The sequence below is a fragment of the Tiliqua scincoides genome, chromosome 8 (genome assembly GCF_035046505.1).
Source record: "Tiliqua scincoides isolate rTilSci1 chromosome 8, rTilSci1.hap2, whole genome shotgun sequence".
NCBI classification, from domain to species: Eukaryota; Metazoa; Chordata; class Lepidosauria; order Squamata; family Scincidae; genus Tiliqua; species Tiliqua scincoides.
The window spans coordinates 57,180,062-57,201,491 of NC_089828.1; the positions used below are offsets into that span (position 1 = coordinate 57,180,062).

The 21,430-nt window shown below is 47.2% G+C and overlaps 2 protein-coding genes across 2 annotated transcripts in view; one reads left to right on the forward strand and one right to left on the reverse strand.

Moving 5' to 3' along the window:
• Positions 1 to 117: 117 nt before the first annotated feature.
• NUP88 (nucleoporin 88) lies at positions 118 to 12,735 on the forward strand. Its single transcript, XM_066636677.1, has 17 exons — positions 118 to 456; positions 1,814 to 1,983; positions 2,432 to 2,557; positions 3,459 to 3,545; positions 4,304 to 4,480; positions 5,593 to 5,779; positions 6,485 to 6,635; positions 6,950 to 7,048; positions 8,102 to 8,192; positions 8,395 to 8,496; positions 9,126 to 9,284; positions 10,094 to 10,219; positions 10,404 to 10,469; positions 10,845 to 10,925; positions 11,435 to 11,561; positions 11,674 to 11,792; positions 12,525 to 12,735. Exons 1-17 carry the CDS (start codon positions 187 to 189, stop codon positions 12,586 to 12,588), a joined length of 2,202 nt encoding a protein of 733 aa, XP_066492774.1. The 5' UTR covers positions 118 to 186; the 3' UTR covers positions 12,589 to 12,735.
• A 606-nt stretch (positions 12,736 to 13,341) lies between these two features.
• RABEP1 (rabaptin, RAB GTPase binding effector protein 1) overlaps positions 13,342 to 21,430 on the reverse strand; it is a 59,956-nt gene continuing 51,867 nt past the window's right edge. Inside the window, exons 13-18 of the mRNA XM_066636676.1 lie at positions 20,332 to 20,472; positions 19,418 to 19,607; positions 18,023 to 18,078; positions 17,780 to 17,878; positions 17,396 to 17,512; positions 13,342 to 16,831 (exon numbers count right to left, since the gene is read on the reverse strand). Of these exons, the coding sequence (XP_066492773.1) occupies positions 16,730 to 16,831; positions 17,396 to 17,512; positions 17,780 to 17,878; positions 18,023 to 18,078; positions 19,418 to 19,607; positions 20,332 to 20,472 (705 nt within the window). The 3' untranslated portion in view covers positions 13,342 to 16,729. The remainder of the gene's footprint in view (positions 16,832 to 17,395; positions 17,513 to 17,779; positions 17,879 to 18,022; positions 18,079 to 19,417; positions 19,608 to 20,331; positions 20,473 to 21,430) is intronic.

Sequence of the window (21,430 nt, forward strand, 5' to 3'; positions counted from 1 at the left end):
GTTGTAGGAGTCGCACAACTCGCGCGGCTGACGTTTACCATAGAGCCTCAAAGTCCTAGAGCGGCAAAGCGAGCCCCTTCGTCGACGTGCCTGCGAGGCGGGCGGCTCGCGGTGTGTGCTGGGAGTTGTGGTCCGGTGCTGGTGAGGGGGCCCGTCGAACCGGCCTCGCAGACAAGGGAGGCGGCTATGGCGGCGGCGGGACTGGGCGAGCACTGGCGGGCGGAGCTGCCCCTGCACGCTGTGCTGTGCCGCCTGCAGGAGCAGGCCCGCGAGGCCGGGCCCGGCTTCGAGCGGGACGGCGACGAGGCGGTGGGGGGCGCCGGGCCGGCCCTGCCGCGGAACCAGCTCTTCGGCCTGGGCGGCGAGCTCTTCCTGTGGAGCGGCGAGCGCGGCGGCCTCTACGTGCTCAGCCTGCGCGGTCTGGGCGGCGGTGCCGAGGAGCCCACCCGCGACCAGGTGCGCCGCGCCCCACTGCTTCGTCCTCGGAGGGGGGCGCCCTTGCCGGGCCTCCTGCGCCTGGAGGCGCCCGGGGCTGTGGGTGGAGGAGCCACCAGCCCAGGGCCTGCAGGGGAAACCGGCCCCCCGAGAGGCTAGCTTTCTACACGCGGACCCCCCCTAGGGGCTAGCTTTCTACATGCAGGGAGAAAAACTGGGACTTTATTCACAGGTGCAGCTGAGTAGGAACCTTATTAAGGGGAGGGGGGATCAAAGTTTTGCACTCACTGCGGCGTGCAAGCGGCCCCTCCCCCTCCTCTTTGGAGCCATTCTGGGCTGCTAGAGCAAAACGGAGGTGTACGTACAGAATGGCTCCGATGAGGAGGGGGAGGGGCCGTTTGCACGCCGCAGTGAGGTGCCATGCAAAACGTAGTGCCTTGCACCCTCTTGCAGTTGCACCCCAGTGTGTGCAAAGCTTAGTGCTTTGCACCCCCCTCTGACTATGTTCCTGAGAGGGAGTTGACCTGTGTCTGGGCTGTACAATTGCAGGCACCTGGAATAGCACGTCTAACACCCCCTTCCCCCCAAAAAAGAAACCTGCATGCAGAAAACTAGCATGTCAGGGAGAACGGTTTTATCTCTGTCGTCTCCCTGATATGCTACGCATATGTACGCAGGGGGTGCTTTGGATGGAGGAGGAACCAACAGGCCTGGGTGACACTGTGCAGAAGTTGGTTTCTCTCTGAAAATGTCTTATCTGTGTCCAATCCAAACCTCTTACTGCTGCAGGTGGGGTCTCCCAGAATGAATGCTCTTTCATGGAGCACCTCTCCTTCCACCAGTGAACCCTACCTTAGTTACACGTCTGGTGAAGTTAATGGTGATGATTTGAGTTTGGTGGTTATTCCTTATCTGTCACTCTAGGGCACAATCCTAACCAGGTCTACTGAGAAGTAAGTCCTATTTTGTTAAATGGGGCTTACTCTCAGGAAAGTGTGGTTAGGATTGCAGCCTGGCAGCCCAATCCTATCCAACGTTCCAGCACCTGTGGAACTGCAGTGCAGCCCCGGGGTAAGGGAACAAATGTTCCCATACCTTAAAGAGGCCTCTGTGACTGCATCCTCAACACAGGAAGCAGTGCATACCCCATAGGTACAGCAGCACCGGCACTGGAAAATTGGATAGGATTGGGCCCTAAGTTGCCTTTGGAAAAGCACGTTTTTGAAGGCAGACCATGAAAAAAACGCATAGTACTGTTTGATGGAGTAAATGTGCTTCCAGCTGAACGTATGGTCAAGTCTCGTATATCTGTGTGTGACCTTCCTCAACAGAAACTGAAAATGCTTCTGTATTAATGGAGCAATACTTTAATTTCCAGACTCTGCTCTGCATAAATCCACCCATTTTTGAGGTCTACCAAACCCTGCTGAGTCCCATGCAACAACATGTGGCTCTTATCGGAACCAAGGGGCTGATGGTGTTGGAGTTGCCCAAGCGCTGGGGAAAGAATTCTGAATTCGAAGGTGGAAAGGCGATTGTTAATTGCAGGTACATGAAACCATGGTGTTCACTCAGTTGACAGCAGGATTGATTGGTGTCTCATTTTTCCCAGGCCTCCTAGGCAGGCGTGGTGGTTCTCCTCCTGGGTCAGTCTGCTCAACCATCTGGTCCTCAAAGTGGCTTCTAAGGTTCCCAAAGTTACCAGCAGCATAGGAGCTCCACGAGCCCAGGCAGGCAGTCAGCCATTCCTTGTCCAGCATGTGGCAAATTGGGCAGGAGGATTTGCCTCCTAAACCAAGCTCTCTGTGGGCCACTTCCAGGTTCTCAGCGACTCAGAAATTCAGTAGTGGCTTAATGATGCTCCTACCAAACATCCAGCCCCTTTAAAAAAAAGATTGCTAACCCCTGATGTAAAGGCAAAGCAACAAAGTTGAAAAATTGGCAGCCCTCTTCACTGGTGGAACTGGATACTTTATCTTGGAAAACTTTCTTTCAGCACCACTCCTATTGCGGAAAGATTCTTCACAAGTTCCACATCTCTCACGCTGAAGCATGCTGCCTGGTACCCAAGCGAGATGCTGGAACCCCACGTGGTGCTGTTGACCTCAGACAACACAATCAGGTAGCCTTCTTGCTTTGTGTGTTTTGTTAGTCAGGACTGCAATATCTATATTGTATGTTCCGAGAGTGCAAAGCACCTAACATGAATTACCTTGATGATGTCTTTTCAACAGTCCTGGAGATATGCATACTGGCCTGCCTCATAAGGGGGTTACTAATGTACGGAAAACCCTTTGATAAGGGCTGTTTCAGTGTGAAGTGTTATCAGATATAGCAAGAAGTCAGTTTGTGCCTGGTGTGTTTGAGGCTTTATTGTTCTTTTACCTGCTTTTCATACAAGTTGACACCATCATGTCTGCAGATATGGTTAATATAACCTGTTTAAGCATTTATTTGGTTGAGCAGTGAAATCATAGTTTGCTAAGCAATGAGAAGCTCACTTTTTCTAAATTACACATTTCTTTGACTGAAATGCTGATGCTGAACACTCACAACATGCTAATTTTATCCTTCAGCAACCCTCTGAGGTGGGGTAGAGAAAAGCGAGTGATCAGCTAGTGTCATTTGATGACTTTCATGACTGAGTGAGAATTTGAAACTGGATCTCCCCAGTCTGTCTGTCACTAGTCCAGGGCTTCTTAATCTGAGGTCCAGGAACTGAGTGCAAACAAAATTTTGTGGTTATTTATGTGTATTTTCTGGGGAGTCCATTGCTGTCATTGAAGTCTTAAAGTTAAGAACCTAATCTTAACAGGTTAAAAACTACTGATCTAGTTACTAGTTGTCCAGGTAAAGCAATATTGGACCAGGGTCTACACCTAAAAGAGTTATGTGCAGACAAACAGTATTTAAATGCACAGGTTCACAGTTCAGACACATGCAGGTAGCTGTTCAATCCTTACTGGTGAGGAACTACTATGGGGGGGACAACATTTTTCTTAAAAATCTTACTTGCCTTATAGAATATACAGCTTGAGTTCCCCCCAGACGCCTGTGAAAGTGATTCCTCTTTCAGATGCTGATGAGGAAACATTGAGGCTCAGCAAGGGGTAAGATCCAAAGTATCTCTCTTAATTGCTTGGATAAGCAGGCCCTGGCTATTACTTTCTTGCCTGGGGACTGTGTGGGCTTGTCAAAAGGCTCTGTGTTTAAGTGATTTGCATTCTGCTTTTCTGCCTGACACCAGACCTCCAGGACAGCTTACAGTAAGAGTAAATGGATGCACAGTAAGCACGAGGAGGCTTTTTGAAACCAGAAGGTAGTGATGGCTGATTCGTATTGAAATAGCTTCTGTCCCACTTTTCTATATTGGATGCAGGGTGACTTTACTGTAATAAATGTTAAACAATGAGTTAAATAAAAGTATGTATAAAACTAATAAAAGCAGCAGGTGGAAAGCAGGTGGTAATTTTATGGAGATGAAAAGTTCAAGAAATTCTGGCTGCTGCTTAAAATCAGCAGAAGAGGGGCTAAATACGTCTCCCTGGGTGGAGTATTCTGCAGATATCTTTGGTGGACACTGAAAGGGCCCACGCTCCAGTGGTCACTGTATGTATCTCGATTAAAGGCAGGGCATGAGCAGGGCTCCTGAGGCTGAGCTAAGACGCAGGCTCCTAAGGGAATAGGTCACCCTGCCATTGTACTACCCAGAAACCAGGCTGGCTAGTACTTAGGTGTGTTTGTTGCTGTCGATGGGGCACTGGAGAGCCTGCAATTCCTGACCACAGCAGTGACTGCAGAAGGATCTGGGAAGGACAAGGGGGATGGGAAGTGTCCCTTCCCAAGCCTGTTTCCCTGTGCCTCTTAGGAGAGCCTACACAGCATTACTAGGAGAGACCGCCGTGGCGTTTGACTTTGGACCCTTGGCTACAGTCCCCAAGAACATTGCTGGGCAGCGAGAGAGAGAGGAAGTGATGGCATATCCTCTGTACATCTTGTATGAAAACGGGGAGACCTTCCTGACCTACATCAGTCTCCTGCACAGGTAAGGTCCTGAGCCAGACTTATGCCCTTTAGATCCCTGCCAGCATTTGGTCAGGGGGTTTAAAAGGGTCCTGATTTGATGAATGACCAGTTATGACACATTTAGAACCAAAGTTCTGGGTTCATGTCCGCCTGAGAATTCGGGCTTTGAAAACTAGCTGTTTCTAGTCAGTATGCTGTCTACTTTTTTTTTTTTTAAGCAACGTTGGTGCAAAATCGTGAGCTGGCAAGTTGTGATGACCCTTTCCCAACTTTTTTGTCTAAGAATCTTCTTCCATCAACTTCCATGCCCTTAACAGCAGAGCCATGCTCATACAATACTTAACCGTGAGGTAGTTTGTGAAATAAAGTGGCAATAAATTCAGGGCTGATAGTGCAGAGTGAATGTATGACATGCACTGCCACAGGAAGTGATAACAGCTAGTCTTTAAAGGAGGAATCAACCAAATGCATAGGGGAGAGGCTGGCTGAATGGAACCTCCATGGGCATGAACCTCTAAGCCTCCCTATTCAGAGGCACTATATCCCTGTCTTTTGTAGGGAATAAACCAGAAGGAGGCTTTTGTCTTTATGCCTTCCTCTGGGGCTTCCTAGAGGCATCCAGTGGGAAATAGGAACCCAGTAGGGATCCTACTTTAAGGAAACTTTTGTTGGGTTGGAAGTGCACATAGCGGGAGGAGGAGGAGCTGGCAACAGTGTCCTGCAAGGTGTCTAGCTTAAAGCAGCTTCCTTCTCCAAAGGAGACCAAATGTATCTGCCGCTAAGTCATCTAAGCCATTGCTAGAGTGAATTTCTGACTAGTAGAAATGGATTATGGAGGACATCTGGCAGGCAGCCTTTTTGGAGTGACTTCTGAGGACTGTGTCAGCCTGCTGCAGTCAGGCTAAGTTCGTTTGGTTTCAAGGTACCACAGAAACTTTGCTGGCTTTTCTAGGGATAAGGCTGCATTTATTGCAGGGCACCTGTCTTCTTTGTCACTCAGTTTTCCAGCTTCTAGATAAGTGAACAGGAGGAAACCTCCATTCAAACCAACTGGCTTTGTCGTTTTTGAATGGGGAGGTGGGAACACTAGCAGGCCGTGAGACTTCCTGGGGGTTTTCTTGCTTGTTCCAGCACCAGCGGCCTTGGCAAGCTGCTGGGTCCCCTGCCAATGCACCCTGCGGCGGAAGACAACTACGGCTACGACGCCTGTGCCATTCTCTGCCTGCCATGTGTTCCCAACATCTTGGTGATTGCCACGGAGTCTGGAGTGCTTTATCACTGCGTGATGCTGGAGGGAGAGGATGACGACGAGCAGATGGTATGTGTGACTTGGAAGTCCAGGTGTCTTTGAGAGAGCGTCACCACATCTGTGTTCAGCTCTGTCCCATGGTGGAGCTTTACTGTTCCTCACGGAAAGTGCCAACTTTTTGCATTTTCCTTCTTATTTGGAGGTTCATGTAGTACAATAGCCTTGTATGTTTTCCTGAGCACATAGTCAACACCACACTGCCGTTTCCTGTTTGGATCTTCTCACAGACTACTATTATCGGAACATTCAATTCCTAGGCAGTGTACAAAACTTGAATGCCACAGACTTGTAACCAAAGAAGGCCAGATGCATTGGGAGGAATAGAAAAGTAAAATGGAAGGTTGACTAGTCAGGACTCCCTGGGGTGAACAGATGTGTTCTTAAGGAGGTGTGTGGCTCTCAGAAGAGTGGAAGGAGGTCCTTATAGCTGCTGTTGTTGGTGGCACTTTCCTAGAGCAATGAGCTCTGGTGTTGGGGAGGGGCCATAACTCAGTGGCAGAGCACCTGCCTTGCATGTAGAAGATCCCAGTTTTAATTTGCAGCAGCATATATGGGCAGAGTTGGGAAGTATCTGTCTGAAACCATGGAAAGCCATTGCCAATCAGAATACATTAGGCTGGATGGAACAATGGTCTGACTTGGTATTAGGGAGCCTTATGTAATTGCAAGGGATTGGGCAAAGGGTTAACAGAAATTTTCTCATCCTTCCTGAAGTCTGTCAAGTCCTGGGATTCCAAAACGGACGTCATCCCCTCCCTTTACGTCTTTGAATGCATCGAGCTGGAGCTTGCACTGAAACTGGCATCAAGAGAGGGGGAAGAGCCATTGGAATCGGACTTTTCTTGCCCAATTAAGTTGCACAGAGGTGAGGTGCATGAGTTGCAACCAGTGACACAGTCCTCTTGCTCTGGTGTGAGCAGAATCAGTGTCTGTTTTTCTGTTTATTGTGTGTCTCCCAGCTCTTCTCTGCCAGGAGTGAACACAAGCTATATTCTTTGTGCAATACAACGCGCCCCCACCATCATCATAAATAAAACAAACAATATTTTGATCCAACACAGTTTCTGTGGCCACGGGAAACATGGCAAGCTCCCTGGGTGTTTTCACTGATTTAATGGAACTGTTTCACTGATTCCATGGTTCTCTGCTAACAAAGGTGCTGCTTACTGGTTCTTTCAGACCCCAAGTGCCCCTCACGCTATCACTGCACACACGACGCTGGCGTGCACAGCATCGGACTCACCTGGATCAACAAATTACAGAAGTTTCTTGGATCAGGTGAATAAAATCTTTCCGGTTTGGATTCTTCCCCCAAGGATATGTTTGTGTGCGTTGTGAGAGAGGAGACACTTGATGGTATTTTGAGGTGGCCTCCTGGACATTGAGCCCAGAAGGCAAAGACCAGGTTCCAGGAGGGAAGAAGGTGCTACTTGCCTCATAGTCTAGCCATGTTTTAGTCTCCCTGATGCTCGAGCAGAAGTAGCAGAGTCTGTTTTTGTTTGTATTAAGAATACTTATTTTTTGTGTCTCTTATAAAGAAGCTCAGTGGCATTTGCTTTGCCTGCAGATGGTCTCGGCTTCATTCCTTGACATTCTGTTTTCAGGCAGAGGTTGGGAAAGATTTCTGTCCGGAGCGCAGAGGAACTGCTCCCAGTCAGCGTGGCTAACAGTGAGCTAGATGGAACAGGGGTCTGATTCAGTAGAAAGCACTTCTGGATGTTCAGTGCAAACTGGCATATGACACATCTTTCAAACATGAAAATAAACCATGACCCAGTAGCAAAATCAGAACGAGAAGCCCAGTTCCCTACAGAGTCAAATACATCCAATCTGAATTCTTATTTCTTTTCAGGCCAGTCAAGTAATGGCCTTTTAGATGTACCATCAGGGTGTAATTGAGGGCAAACAGAATTTCTTAGAGAGAGATCAGCACAAGGGGAGATCTGCCGAGCTTCAGTCAGTGATGGAACCTGAAAGGGGCCTCAGATGTTAAGTGGCCTGTATGAAGGAAGGTCTTTCAGGCACCCAGATCCCAAGCCATCAAAGGCAAGAATCGACACCTGGACTTGAAGCCAGGGACCTGACTCTGCGTGGAAGGGAGGAGTTTGGCATGTGCTTTTCATCCCACTGCTGCAGCATCACAGTGGGTGGGAAAACTTGTGCCTGCTAAAATTTTCCCTTTCCTTGTAGCTGGAAAGGCCCCAGAGCCCCAGGCTGTGTGAAAGAGACAGACAAAGCACAGAAGGGTAGGGGAGATGAAAAGGGGTAACTGCATAGTCTGGAAGATATTGGCTATATTGCAATTCTGAACGGGTCTTGCCTCCTCTCTAGATGAAGAAGACAAGGACAGTCTGCAAGAGCTCGGTGCGGAACAGAAATGCTTTGTTGAGCACATTCTTTGTACAAAACCTTTGCCATGCAGGTAAGAGCCAGATGGACCTCCATCTCTGTCAGTGAAAGAAGCAGGGAAGCGCAGGGAGCATTCAGTGGATGTGTTGGCCTGAAAAGTGCCTCTTACGTCTGTTGCGTTTGTTACCCGCAGCCCAGCACAGCAGCTTTTCTACAGTCAGGGCTGCCAAAACTTTCTGGGCAGGTTTAATGTGTATTCTCTTCCACTCCTCCAGGCAATCTGCCTCCATTCGAGGGTTTTGGATAGTCTCAGATGTCCTGGGCCCCACGATGGTCTGCATCACCAGTAACTACGAGTGTGTCACCAAGCCTCTTCTGTACGTACTTGGCGCCATTAGAGTAGTTGCGATTGCTGCCTGTCCTTGTGCTGGCTGCTCTCCAGCACATGGAAAATACTGCTCTTCATCAGATTGTAGTTACCAGAGAGCTGATCTTTCTCAATCTCTCTCATCCTTGCTGAAATTCAGATGTGTCCCTATTCCCTGTGTAACCTTTTGATACTCAGTCAGTTGTGTCTTCAAAGGGGGCAACAAGGTTGGCCTCTTTATAAAGCCACACTGAGTTCTAGCAACAGTTCTTGTTTTCTTCCAGGAAGGGGTTATATAAAGCATTTTGGTCTCCATGCTGGCAAATCTGAAACCTCCCTTCCACTGTTTGCTGTGCCTTCTGTTAATCCTCCATCACGAATGGCATCTAGAATCCACTGTGGGAGATCTCTGACATGTCTTGCATTGAGTCTTGAACTCAGTTCTGATGTCATGCCAGTGGGTAACTTGTATGTTTTTGTTCGAACTGCAGATAGGACATCAGGTCCCTGGTTGCTCTGTTTTCTGTCTTCTCACCTTTCCAGTCTCTAGCTGCAGAGCTTTTGAATAGCTTGTTGAATACAAAAAGAAAGTGAGGTTTTTGGAGACTAGACACTTAACTTTTTCTTTCCTTTGGGCAGCTCCGCAGTTCACCCAGCATCTCCTCCACTTCTTTGCACCAAGGAGGATTTGCGGATCACAGCTTCACCTCTCCGCATACTGGCTGAATCACCTGATTCATTTGAGAAACACATCCAAAATATCCTGCGTCGCAGCTCTGCCAACCCTCTGCTGCTGAAGTATGGAATCTCTCTGTAGGGGAGGAGGAATGTGTAGGGACAGACCCCAGAGTGAACAGGAACCCTTCTTTGGACTCATAGGTGCACGGCAGAGGGGAGTTTTCCATCTCTTGGAGTTCCCAGCCTGTTGCAGTCTTCTCTTCTGGGAGCATCCACTTGGCCTGGCCAAGTGAGGCAGCTCTGCTGGTAGTTCCCATTGCTGTATTGCTTTGGCCAGTCCACCACCTGCGTGGTCTCTTTTGGGGTAGCAGGCCAGGCTGGTCTTTTCACTAGACTTGTTCCAAGGGGCCTCTGGTCTCCTTCCTTGACTGCTGCCACCAGAATGATACATGATGGAGTTGCCTTCTACTGTGTCAAACCCTAGGCCCATCCAGTTTAGTGCTGGCTGACTGCAGCTTCCTCAGGCATCAGGCATGTGTCTTTTCCCGAAGAGCATCACCATATAGTCACCAAAATATATGGTCACCAAAACTAATGCAATGGTTTCTGCATGTTTGGGGAACTGCTTAGGGACACCAGAACCTGGTTTGTTTTTTTTTTAATGTGAAAGAAAGGTTAAACCAACACACCCTATAAAAAAAACTCATGAAAACTGAGCATGCTCACTGTCCCCCAGGAACCATAGAATGTTGGTGCCTATGGAGGGGTGTGTGAAGAAGGGCGGGGGAAGGAATTAGCATTGCATGGAGAGATGGAGATGGGGAGAGTCAGTGCAACTCTTGCATACCTCACTCTCAACAGCTGGTATCTTAGCCCTTGTCAGAGGATATGAATGTGTGTAAGTACGTTGCTGGCTTTGTGTTTTCAAGGGCTTCAGCCAAAGACTCTTCTCCTCCCCCAGAAGAATGTCTCCAGCTCCTCAGCAGAGCCACTCAAGTGTTCCGGGATGAGTATATTCTGAAACAGGACCTGGCCAGAGAGGAAATCCAGCGAAGGTAAAACTGGCTCCTCCTCCCTCAGCTCTGAATGTCCAGGGGAACAGTGGGCTGGCTTCCAGCCGTTCAGATCTGGTCTGCAAGGAGCATGGGGCCCATCACTTTATTACACTAAAAATTGGTACAGGAAGAGTTCCTAGACATGCTACATCCCACACTACATTTGGTCTCTTGTCATCATCAGAGTAAAGTTGCTGCGTGAGCAGAAGAAGAAGCAGCTGGAGGGTCTCGGTTACTGTCGTGAAGAAAGGTGAGCCTGGTTCTCGGGTGTGTGAACTGTGGAAGGAATTAGTCATAGGTTGATGGTTCAGAAAGCTGAAGGGTCCCATGGGATGGCGCACGGCTCGGTGGTGGAGCACCCACTTTGTACACAGAAGAGTCAGCTTTCGGTCCCTCTCTAGGATACTTCCGATCAGAGTGGAGAATATTGGGCTGGATGGATCAATGATTGGACTTGATAGAAAACAGCTTCCCCGTCAGCTGTTGCTGGTATCCATCTCGGACAGGTCTTGGCCGCCTTTCATGATCAGGGGGTGCTGATGCATTTGTCTGTTTTAGAGAGAGGTCTCCAGAATAAGACATCTTTCCACACACCTCAAAATAATGGACCTGTTTTCACCTAAAGGCAAAGCTTGCGGGAAATGGCCGAGCGCTTGGCTGACAAGTATGAGGAGGCTAAAGAGAAACAGGAAGACATTGTGAACAGGTAAATAGACTTGATTTACAGTTCTCTTTTTCCCTGTAACCAGTGAGTTTCCCTGTGGATGCCTTTTGAAGCCCACTCACTGAAAGTGAGCTCTTGCTTTTAAGCACTGGTGACAAAAGCCAAATGTAGAGATGATCTGCTTAGGGTAGGCAGGCCAGCTACACCAAACCCAGAACTGAAGCTTCTGCCAACAGCTTCATTTGTGGACTAAATCCTTTAACAAAGCTGTTGTCTTTGGAGGGGCGGGTTGCTCTTAGGTAACCAGCTTTATGTACACTGCTTTCACTATGCAGTGCTATTTTCCTAGCTGCCAGAGGAAGAGAAAGCAAGAAGGTAATTTTGTACCACAGTGTGTGCAATTACTAAGCTTTTTCTGCTGAAGTTGACAGGCAGCGTGGCGTAGTGGGAGGCGACTGGCCTCACACCTATGACTTGTAACTGCTGAGCATAATTCTTATTGCTGCAACATTTGTTTGAACTTCTCATTTCCTAAAACGTTTTGGCTAAAGGATGAAGAAAGTACTGCGCAGCTTTCACTCCCAGTTGCCTGTCCTGTCGGATAGTGAAAAGGATATGAGGAAGGAGCTGCAGACCATACAAGAACAACTGAGGCACTTGGGAAATGCTATCAAGCAGGTGACGGCAGGCAGGCTTTTGGGGGAAAGAGCAGAGTTCGGCAAAGCTGCTTGAAGGAAAACGAGTTTCTGGCTGGTCACCAACTGTCCTTGTGCCTATCACTTGTCTCTAGGTTAAAATGAAAAAGGATTACCAACAAAGAAAAATGGAGAAGGGGACCAGCCCACGGAAGTCCAGCATCAACCTCAATGCCTGTCAGCGGAAATGCATCCAGGCAGTTCTGAAAGAAGAGTAAGTGGGTGCATGGCCAAATTTCTTGAGCTGCGAGTAGTTGGACTCATGCAGATAGACCTTGTGGCCCCCTTGTTGGAATGAGTTTAAATCTTACCTTTCAACTATGATTGGAACACAGGGTGGTGTCCATGCATCTCCCAAGGAGTCTTGCCTTTACATGGAAGGACTGCTCTGCTCAGAGGCAGAGCACAGGCTGTGAGGGCAGAAGTCCCTCACATTCAGCTCCTGGCAGCATCTCCAAGTAGGGCTGGGAAAAATCCCCCTCCTCCCACCACCCAAGTCACATTATGCCACTCAGCATAGACACTATGAAGCTAATAGGCGAGTGGTTCCCAAGCTGAACTGTGGCATCCTTGTGAAAAACACACTGCCGTGTACAATGCATAGGATTGTAGCCAATAGGTAAAAGGAGCCACCAGTTGAAAAAGTTTGGGAAGCACTGCAGCAGGTGATGGCTTTGTGTGTGCCTTGAGGCTATAACCTTAGCCCCTGCTTGTGTCCAGTCCTTGAAGCTACACATTTTGGTTAGTATAAAGACACAATGATCTTATGTGTGGGAGAAAGGAGTACAAGCTCATCACGCTCCTTTAGGCAGGTGCTCTGGGAAGAAGCATGTTTAGGATTTGCTGGTGTCTAGAACACCAGCTAAGGGGGCTTCTGTGTGCTGTAGTGTCATCCTGCTTTGTCTTAGCATTACTGCAGTCCATGCTTTGCTTCTCTCATTTGTAGGGGTGAGCGCATCCAGGAGATGGTGAAACAGATAAATGACATCAGAAATCATGTGACTTTCTAGCAGACCAGCAATTGGCCCTACAGAGAACAGACTGGAGATTACTAAACCTGCTTTTTCTAATTTATAAACAGAGTGGCTGCTGTGCAGGTGGTTTGGAGAAGTTTTATAAAAATCACATGTTGAATAAACTTTTTATACCTGCTTTCACTCCACGTCTGGGGTGTGCATCTTGGATACTGCTAAGAGCATCCACTGGGGGGAAGAATCTTGGATGTTCCCTTCTGTGCTTTTCTCTTATGCAGCAAGATGGCTCAGCTCAGGGTAGCCATGCTGGTGCTTTGGGATCTCTTGTGCAAGGTCTTGCTTCTTGTTTTCTCTTGGTAGAAAACAGCATCAACCCTGTTGCTACTGCTGAATTGTACTTGTGGTTTGTAATCACAAGTAGGTCAGCAGCTCTGTAGAGGAACATTCCAGGTAAAGCTCCTGCCGCTCTTTACTTGCACATGTGACAGGTAAGAAAAAGGGCCTTTGCCTAGCTTGGTTCTCTACAGGGGTGGCATGGAAGCAAATGCTGGGGGGCAGCAGCAGGCCGCTGCCACCCCCCTTTTAGGGGGAAGGTTGACTACCATAATCATCTCCATGCAGCGCTAATATTGTAAGTTGTTTTGGAAGCTAATTTTGGCCTAAATACTACTCCAAGGTAAACTCAGGTAGTTCACTTGAAAACTTTTCCTTTTCTTTCAAAGGAAGCCATTATTAACCCTCCTGTAGCATCACAATGCAACTTAATGGAAGAATCACCACAAGTATCTATAGTTTGTTTTTCTGCTTTAATTTGGAACACTTTAAGGATACACCTCCAGTACAGTTAACAAATGATTACATTTGAGTTTGGTAGACAGGAGAATTCTACATCCACAGTTTCACAGGACGCCAGTGGCTTGGTTCATTGGAATGCAGTATTGATACCAGACCTCCTGGTTTGGAACTTAAAAAGCTAACTTTTTAAAATAAACAACCTAAGGGACTGTGTTTACAGATGACTTTCCTTTCTCCCACCCTCATCCCTAAAGTCAGTGTGGCCAAACCAAGTTCTGAGAAGTTGTATGCAATGCCACCAGAGTAAAGAAGGTGTTACAGTTAGCTGTTAGCAGTAACATGGTCATCACCAGACATGCTGTAAGAACTTAATTCTGCACGTAGTAAGACATATGTACAAGTATACAAAATGGAGCCAAGAGGCAGCAGGCTTCACCTCAGACATTCTCTACCCGGTTCCGGTGCTTGGAATCATTCTGAGTCACTGCATGACAACCTGTCTGTAGTAGCTGCAGCTCAGTGCAGGAGCCAGAAAATGGATGGTAACACATTAAGCAGTCCTCTGCATCCATGGAGCACCACCCTTCCCCACTCCTCCCCTTTTAGAAAATACCTAGGTATGGAAATAAGTAAGTCCACAAGTAGATTAGTTTACAAAGGCTCACCATTTATCCTCTTGAAGATGTCAGGCCTGTCATAGTATTTGAATAGGAAGCATCTTAATTCTCCATCCTATGAACAACAGATCACTTCAGAACTAGTTTGTCCACCTGTTTTTCAAATTTGATTCTGTTTTAAACCCCCCCCCCCAATGGTGGCTGAAATCATGTTCTTGCACTCCTGTTTTCAAACAGCACTAGACTTCAGGAGGGAACAAACTATGTAACATACAAAAGGCAGGCAGGCACTTGAGCTGCTGAGCTCTCCCACTAGCAGTCCTGTATTCATAAATACTAAACTGTGATGAGCGTATAAGTCCACTGCACACTAGTTCTCTTCTGGCCAGTCTACTATTCAACTCCAGCACTTTGTTTTCAGCCATTTTTTAAACAAATTGTTAAAGCTTAACTGACCACATAGCAGGTACATTTCCAAAAGATGCTTTACTAAAGAGGCAGAAGAGTTGCTTGCTCCTACATACAGCCATTTCTTGTGCAAGGGGGGAAGAGGAAGAGAAGAAATGGAAATAAAACTTTAGGACCAAATCAGGGATACTGTTAGAAATAACTGGTTCCTCCTGCCTAACAGCAAACTGTATCTACCACCTTCTCTCTCTCTCGCTGTTAGTACTAAGTTTCCCTGCCAGCAGCCATGAAGCAAACATGGATTTGAACACCCAGTCTAATCTGTAGTGACTCTTAACAAATTATTTGGGTAGAATCTGACCGAAACTGAGTTGCACACAAAGATTCCCATAGGAGGTGATATCCTGCCACAACAAAAGGACCAGAGGTCCTTCACAAAACTCAAACCAAGCTGGCCATGCCTGGCCCAAGAAAGTCCAGCTTTGCAAACTGAAAGGAGTACAGCCATTTTCTCACCTACACTGATAAGACATCCAAAGTGGGAATAAGACCAAAAGTTGCTTAGGCAAAAACCCCAATAATGCAAAACATGATTAAAAAATGGGGAGCCTAATTCCAATGTTTAGAAGAAATAGCTTTGTGAATACCCTGCTGGACTTTGGGTATCAGGAAAGACTAGGAGAGCAGGAAGAGACAGTAGTTGTCGCTCCCAGAAGCTCCTTTCTGAAGCTCCTCAGTGTTGAGCCACAGCTACTATTCTGCTCCAGTTGTGAGAAAAGATCAGAGGTGTGGTGTAGGGACAAAAAAGGCACCCTATCTTCACTTTCCCCCCCAAACATTGAAGGAATTAAACTCACAGGGAACTGATGTTCAAGCAAATGTGATCTACTCAAGGAGGAACAGTACGTTTTCAGTGCTGCAAGGGACAGGCTGACTCCATGACTTCTTGTGTTTCATACCATCTCTGTCAAATTTATTCCAAAGTCTGCAGTAAATTCTATGCAAAGAACTCCCTGTGCAAAGATGGCTCCCGTTCTATTAAATAGTACTCTTACATTTAGTTAGGAAGGGAGCTGTGCCAGTAGTAGCTTGTTTCTACCGGAGAATATTCAAGAAAGTTGGAATCCACATCCAACAGCATTTTCCCAACAAGCACCTCTCCTGCTATTGAACTACGACACCAACCTCATGCTCCTACCCAAAAGGATGAAGAATTGTGCATCAAAAAACTGCAAGGGCTTTGCCTTTAAGAAGAGCTAAAATTTACATGAAGGTGGCAAAGCATCTTCTCTGTTCAGCATTACCAGGCCTTGGGGAATTTTCCTTGAAGTTAGAGCTTCTAAAAATCTACTTTCACCCTCAGGAGGAAAGAATTAAGGACCCCCCTCCCCAGAAAACACACAATATAGTACATTTTCACATCACTTTTTTTTTTTATAAAGGAGTGCATTAAGGAAAAATAAAAGCGGAAATCTTATGTTCAGCTCAGACAAGATATAATTGCCTACCAGCTCCAACATGATCCTGTGTACCATGTTTCCAATTTCATCTGAATTTCTTTTCCCAGAGGGGGCCTTTATTGTACCTCCCTCATCCCAAAAATTTAGACTGAACCTTAACCTGTTTCCCGTTCCCATATTCTAGTGATCTGTTATTACTTTGTGGATGGAAGTTCCTGCCTGACTACTCGCACCCCACCCTCTTGTCCTATTCCTGGTGTTTTTTCACTGCAGCAAGCCAGGCTCCTCTGCCAGAAGGGACTAAAAGTACACTGAGCTGGGAAACCCCCATCAGCTCATCCAGTGTCTTGCAAATAAATTCATATTTTAATATAAAATATTCATACGCATCCTACACCCCCACATCGCCCCTGCTGTCTGACTTGCCATCTAGCTAAGGGCTGTTTGCCATTCAGGGTTACTGGCAGGGTGTACAAGAGACTTCTCACAAGAGCTGGGAGGAAAGAAATCTGGTTTCCAGCAGTGCCCTTCATCACAGTATTTTCCACTTAGGGTGGGCTGGTGGGAGAGAAAGAAGGAGTGTGTTCCAGTGTTAAAGAAAAAAGAATGGGGGTAAAGGAGGAGAAGGAGGGGGCAGTTATTCAGACCGACCTTGCTGAAGATGGACACCCCCAGGGTCCTGCACTTCGTTCTCTTTCTCTCTGATCCTTTTTTGCTCCCAAGCAAAGCCTCATCTCCCTTTCAGAAACAAAGCCTGGGCCGCTGTGCTCCCCTGTGTCTGCTCTTTCAGTTAGAGTTAAATAATAATTAAATGTTTTGCTATAAAGATGAGGGCTTTTTTGTTTTAAAAAACACACCACCCAAAAATGCAGCCTTCGAGCCCTGCTCCTCAGGGTGTCATGTTTCGGGCAGTTGATTAATGTCTGTCAGTTTTGTGTCATTGAGGATTGCACGGATTCTCTCCAGGGAATCTGCCTGCCGGATCCGTTCCAGCTGGACCTGGGTGAAAACAAGCAACAGACACAGGAGAAAGAGCAACATTAAAACAAGTTAATCAGCAGGGCTAAGATTAAGGATCCACAATTTGGATTCTGGTGGGTTACTGTAGTGAGAAGATACTAAGGAAGGAACTTTCCTTTGGACACCCCATGACTGTGTTTATTAAACTAAGTTACTTCACACGACAACAACCTCCCAAAGGGGTTCAAGGTAGAATCAGCTGCAGTCAGAGGCAGCTGGCAGCCAAGGAAACAGCACAGGCCAAGAAGCAGCACCAAGTCTGAGAGTCACTCAACACACACCTCTGGGGAAGATGGTCAGTGCCTCAGCAAGAGTCCCCCCCCCCCTTCTAGACAAGCTGTCGAGTTGTCTGCACCACTTGGGTGGCAATACCCCACCCAATCCTGCTGTGATGCTGCTCTGGGCTTCCAGGAAATGTCATGGTCCACCAGTGTCTCCAAGGGAGCAGCCCCCAGATCGCCCCTGGCAAGCTCTGGATGAGCACCACTCTGGTCTGTCCACTGCCTCAGATCTTGGCTCCTCAAGCCGACCACCACCCTTTACCTGCAGGGTCTGAGAAAGCTTCACGAAATCTCTCTGCACTTGCTCGCTGATGTCCAGCTCTGTCTGCAGCCGCTGGGCCTTGCTCTTCTCCTCAAACATCAGCTGCTCCAGATTAGTCTAAGAGGAGAAGAGTCTAGACTGTGAATCAGAAAGGAACACCTGGCTGGGCTATGATTCTATCACAACAGGGCTCTGGTGGTCACAGCATCTCTGAACATTACACCAAACGCAGTACAGATCCTTAGAGGAAACCATGTGCCATCATTCCTACCCTCCGCTTCCTGTTCAACCAATTACCACGTTTTTGGTTCCTAGCCTTGTTATGCAGCAATGAAGGGTCCATTACAGGCATTCACACTCCACCCCACTGACATTCAGAATTACCTTTGTGGCAGTCTCCTTCTTCAGCTGCTCTTCAAGAGTGCTTCTCCTTTCTTGCAAGCTCTCCAGCTGCTGCGTTTTGTCCTGCAAAGTGGCCTCCAACTGCAAAGTCAACAGGCTTATTAAAAAAACACTAAATCTAAAAGGTTCCCTGTAAAGGGCGCCACAGAAACCCAAAAGGAGGACCACTGGGAACTTCCTGCAGCAGTTGGAATAACCCTGGAAGCATCTCAATCTAACCCTTACCTGTTCCTTATCCACTCTTATTCTTTCCAATTCAGCTTTTAGACTGGAAGCAGCAGCTGGAAGAGAAATGTTCAGCTCATCAAAGAAATACAATCTTTGGCTTTAAACATTACTTTTGTCAGTTACCATCTCATATACCTGCATTTAGCTCCACTTATGCAGACACACAAGAACATACACACCACGAAGCTATAGCTGGCTGACAGCCCACCCTGCCCCATACGTGTACATGCCATTTCTCCCCAAACTTTAAACATTAAGAGGCCAGTGCGTGGTGAGGAAAGTGTGGGGAACCATCATTTCTCAAAATGGTTGAGAACTTCAGAAGCAGGATTACTGAAGGAAGGGTGCAATGAACGGAAGTAGAGAACCTCGGGGAAATCAGTCAACATGGCAAAAGACAAAAGGGACAAGAAACAGGGTCAAGAAGGGACTAATGAAAGAGGAGACCCTGAAGAAACCTTTTCCATTTTGAAGGTCTGGAGTGGTCATGCAATTGTGTGATACTGGAGCACTGTCGCTTGTAATCCTAGGAGTAAGCAAGGTCAAGTAGCAGCATCCAGTGGTAGAGGGCAGGAAACAGGGACTGTAGTTGCATTAGAGAGCAGCCTGAAGCCCCTAAGAAACTAGCTGGTTAGTGCTTTACAAAACATACTTATTCAGAGTAGATTATCACAACTCTGTAGTAGTGTATTTAAAAAAAAGTTCTATGCAATATGGGAATAGTAATAACTCACTGAAAGGAAACTGAGAATCTGAAGCACTTGCACCCGAAAAAGCACTACAGAAATGCAACAGGTGATGACCATTACAGCATGCACCTGGAATTTGCACACCAGCTGCCATCCTCTAGCTCAGTGGAGATCTCCCCCTGATGTCTGGAGCAGGGGTGCCCAAACCCCGGCCCTGGGGCCACTTGCGGCCCTCGAGGCCTCTCAATGTGGCCCTCAAGGAGCTCCCAGTCTCCAATGAGACTCCAATGAGGCCCTCCAGAGATTTGTTGGAGCCCGCAGTGGCCCGACGCAATTGCTCTCAGCATGAGGGCAGCTGTTTGACCTCTCATGTGAGCTGTGGGATGAGGGCTCCCTCCACAGCTTGCTGTTTCACGTCTGTGATGCAGTAGTGGCAGCAAAGGAAAGGCCAGCCTTGCTTTGTGCAAGGCCTTTTATAGGCCTTGAGCTATTGCAAGACCTTCATTCATTCATATAAGTTCATATTTAATATATTCATTTATGTAAACTTATGTAAATTTATTCAAATTTTAAATGTAAATTAATTCTTTTTCCCCCCCGGCCCCCGACATAGTGTCAGAGAGATGATGTGGCCCTCCAGCCAAAAACTTTGGACACCCTTGGTCTGGAGCAACAGAAATTGCTCTGCTCCAGAGCTCCTCACCTATTTCCTCTTTGCAGTACTCTATTTCTAGCTGTAGAGTCTCTTCTATGTTCTCTTTTAAACACTGTTCAGCTTGAATCTGTTCTTTCAAGAATAATATCTCCGCCTTCAGTTTCTCTTCGAGGTGATCTGCTGCCGTTCGCACACTGATGATGTCTTCACGATATTTAAGGACCAGCTCGCGGAGTTCCTGAAGATGGTTTACAAAAATAATTAAGTAAAATGTTATGCATAACCCTCTTCCCCCCCTCCCCACACAGTATCTGCTAAGGATGCTTTACACAAATCACACACAAATTACTTGGTTCCAATTAAACACAAACTTTAAAACTGGGAAAAGGAAGATATGCCCCAAAGGGGGAAAAGTCTGGAAATTGCAACTAGTACAGAATGAGGTCATCCTAACAAATGAGCCCCGGCAAACACGCGATTCAGCCAGGCCATGGTTTTGGTAGCTCAATTGACCGCAGGTTTGTTTCCAGGTACAATTCAGAGTGCCTGTTTTGTCTGTATGGCCCAGTGTCAGAGTATTTGAGGGATCACTTTCTTCCATACACCCTGACCTGCCTGCTGAGATCATCAGAAGGGGCTTTTTGAACCATGCTGTCACCTATGAAGGTAAGGGGGATGGTGGGGAGGAACAGGGCCTTCTCGGTGGTGTTACTTCGACTGGAACTCTCTCACCAGGGAACCAGGAATTACTCCCTCTTTGGAGACCTTCCGGGTGGAGGGAGCTTAAGACATTTTTCTTTAAGATGGTTTTTTAGGACACAGGGGCACCTGAAACAAGCATGGAAGCTTTCATTCAACTCAAAACAATATCACGTGGTCACTCTATTTGGTCATTTCTATGTCAAGAACTCCTTCCAGTCAAGTCACACCAAGCGATTCAGTTTAATTTTCAAAAATTCTACCTCTCCAGATTCTGGCAGAACAAAGTCCTCAGCTTGTTGCAAAGAGACATGGAGGCGGTACTTCCCTTGAAGACTTTCGTTGTCCTTCTGGAGCCTGGACAACTCCTCTGAAACATGCTCCCTGGACTGCATCAGGACGGCCTCCAGGGAACAAACAAATGGACCGTTTAACATTACAGCTGAGGTTACCACTCCTGATCTGGTTACATTTCATTCTCATTGTTTCTGAAGTTTGCAAAGGGTCAGACATTTGCTGCAGGGGAAATGCCAGCTATGTTAATGCTTCTGCCAACTCCCCAGCTTTGCCTCCTACACAAGGCTGGGAACATAAGAAATTAACATTACAATTAACATAATTATGATACAGGGGAGGTAATTGACCCTCCCTCCAAGGGGCAGGAGTATGGACTGAGTCCACCAGTGGCAGAAGAGGGCAATTCAGCAAAGGGCCACTTCTGTGGGTTGCACCTTCACCAACAGCCAGCCCCAAAGCCACATGCAGCTCTGACTGCCTTGCCCCATTGGGAGGGGACAGACTGGAATCTGGACTATAGCACCCAGGAGTCTGAAGAGACCATCCTCACTACCTCTTCCAATATATCTTGAATTATACTGCACCTTCATGCAGAATATTCCCCGTTCCCTTCCTCCCGTTGACTCCCTCATGTCACTATCAAGACTAGGGCAACCTACATAAAGTACAGTTTACACCAATGCCACTATACAAATTAAACATCCAATTGACAACTTTGGGAGTCAGTCTGCATAAATGCCACTGTTGCAGCAGGCCCCTTACAATTCATTACTGCAGAGCCAAAAACAAGCCCTGCTCCGGGTTCTCAGACAGAGGCCACAAAGCAAAGAAAGTCTCCAGCTTGCTTGGTCAGGGCACGTGTACTCACTCCAATTTGCGGTCGGGTGTCCTTAATTACCTCAAACAGCTTGGCCATTTAAATAGCTTTAGTTGGTTTAGCATTACAAGCAAAATCTCTCGCAGCAAACACAATTTAACAATTTGTACTGACATAATTCCAAAGTGAATCCAATTACGTGAAGCAGAAGAAAATGAGAAGGCACAAAGTCGTAGGAGAACCACAAA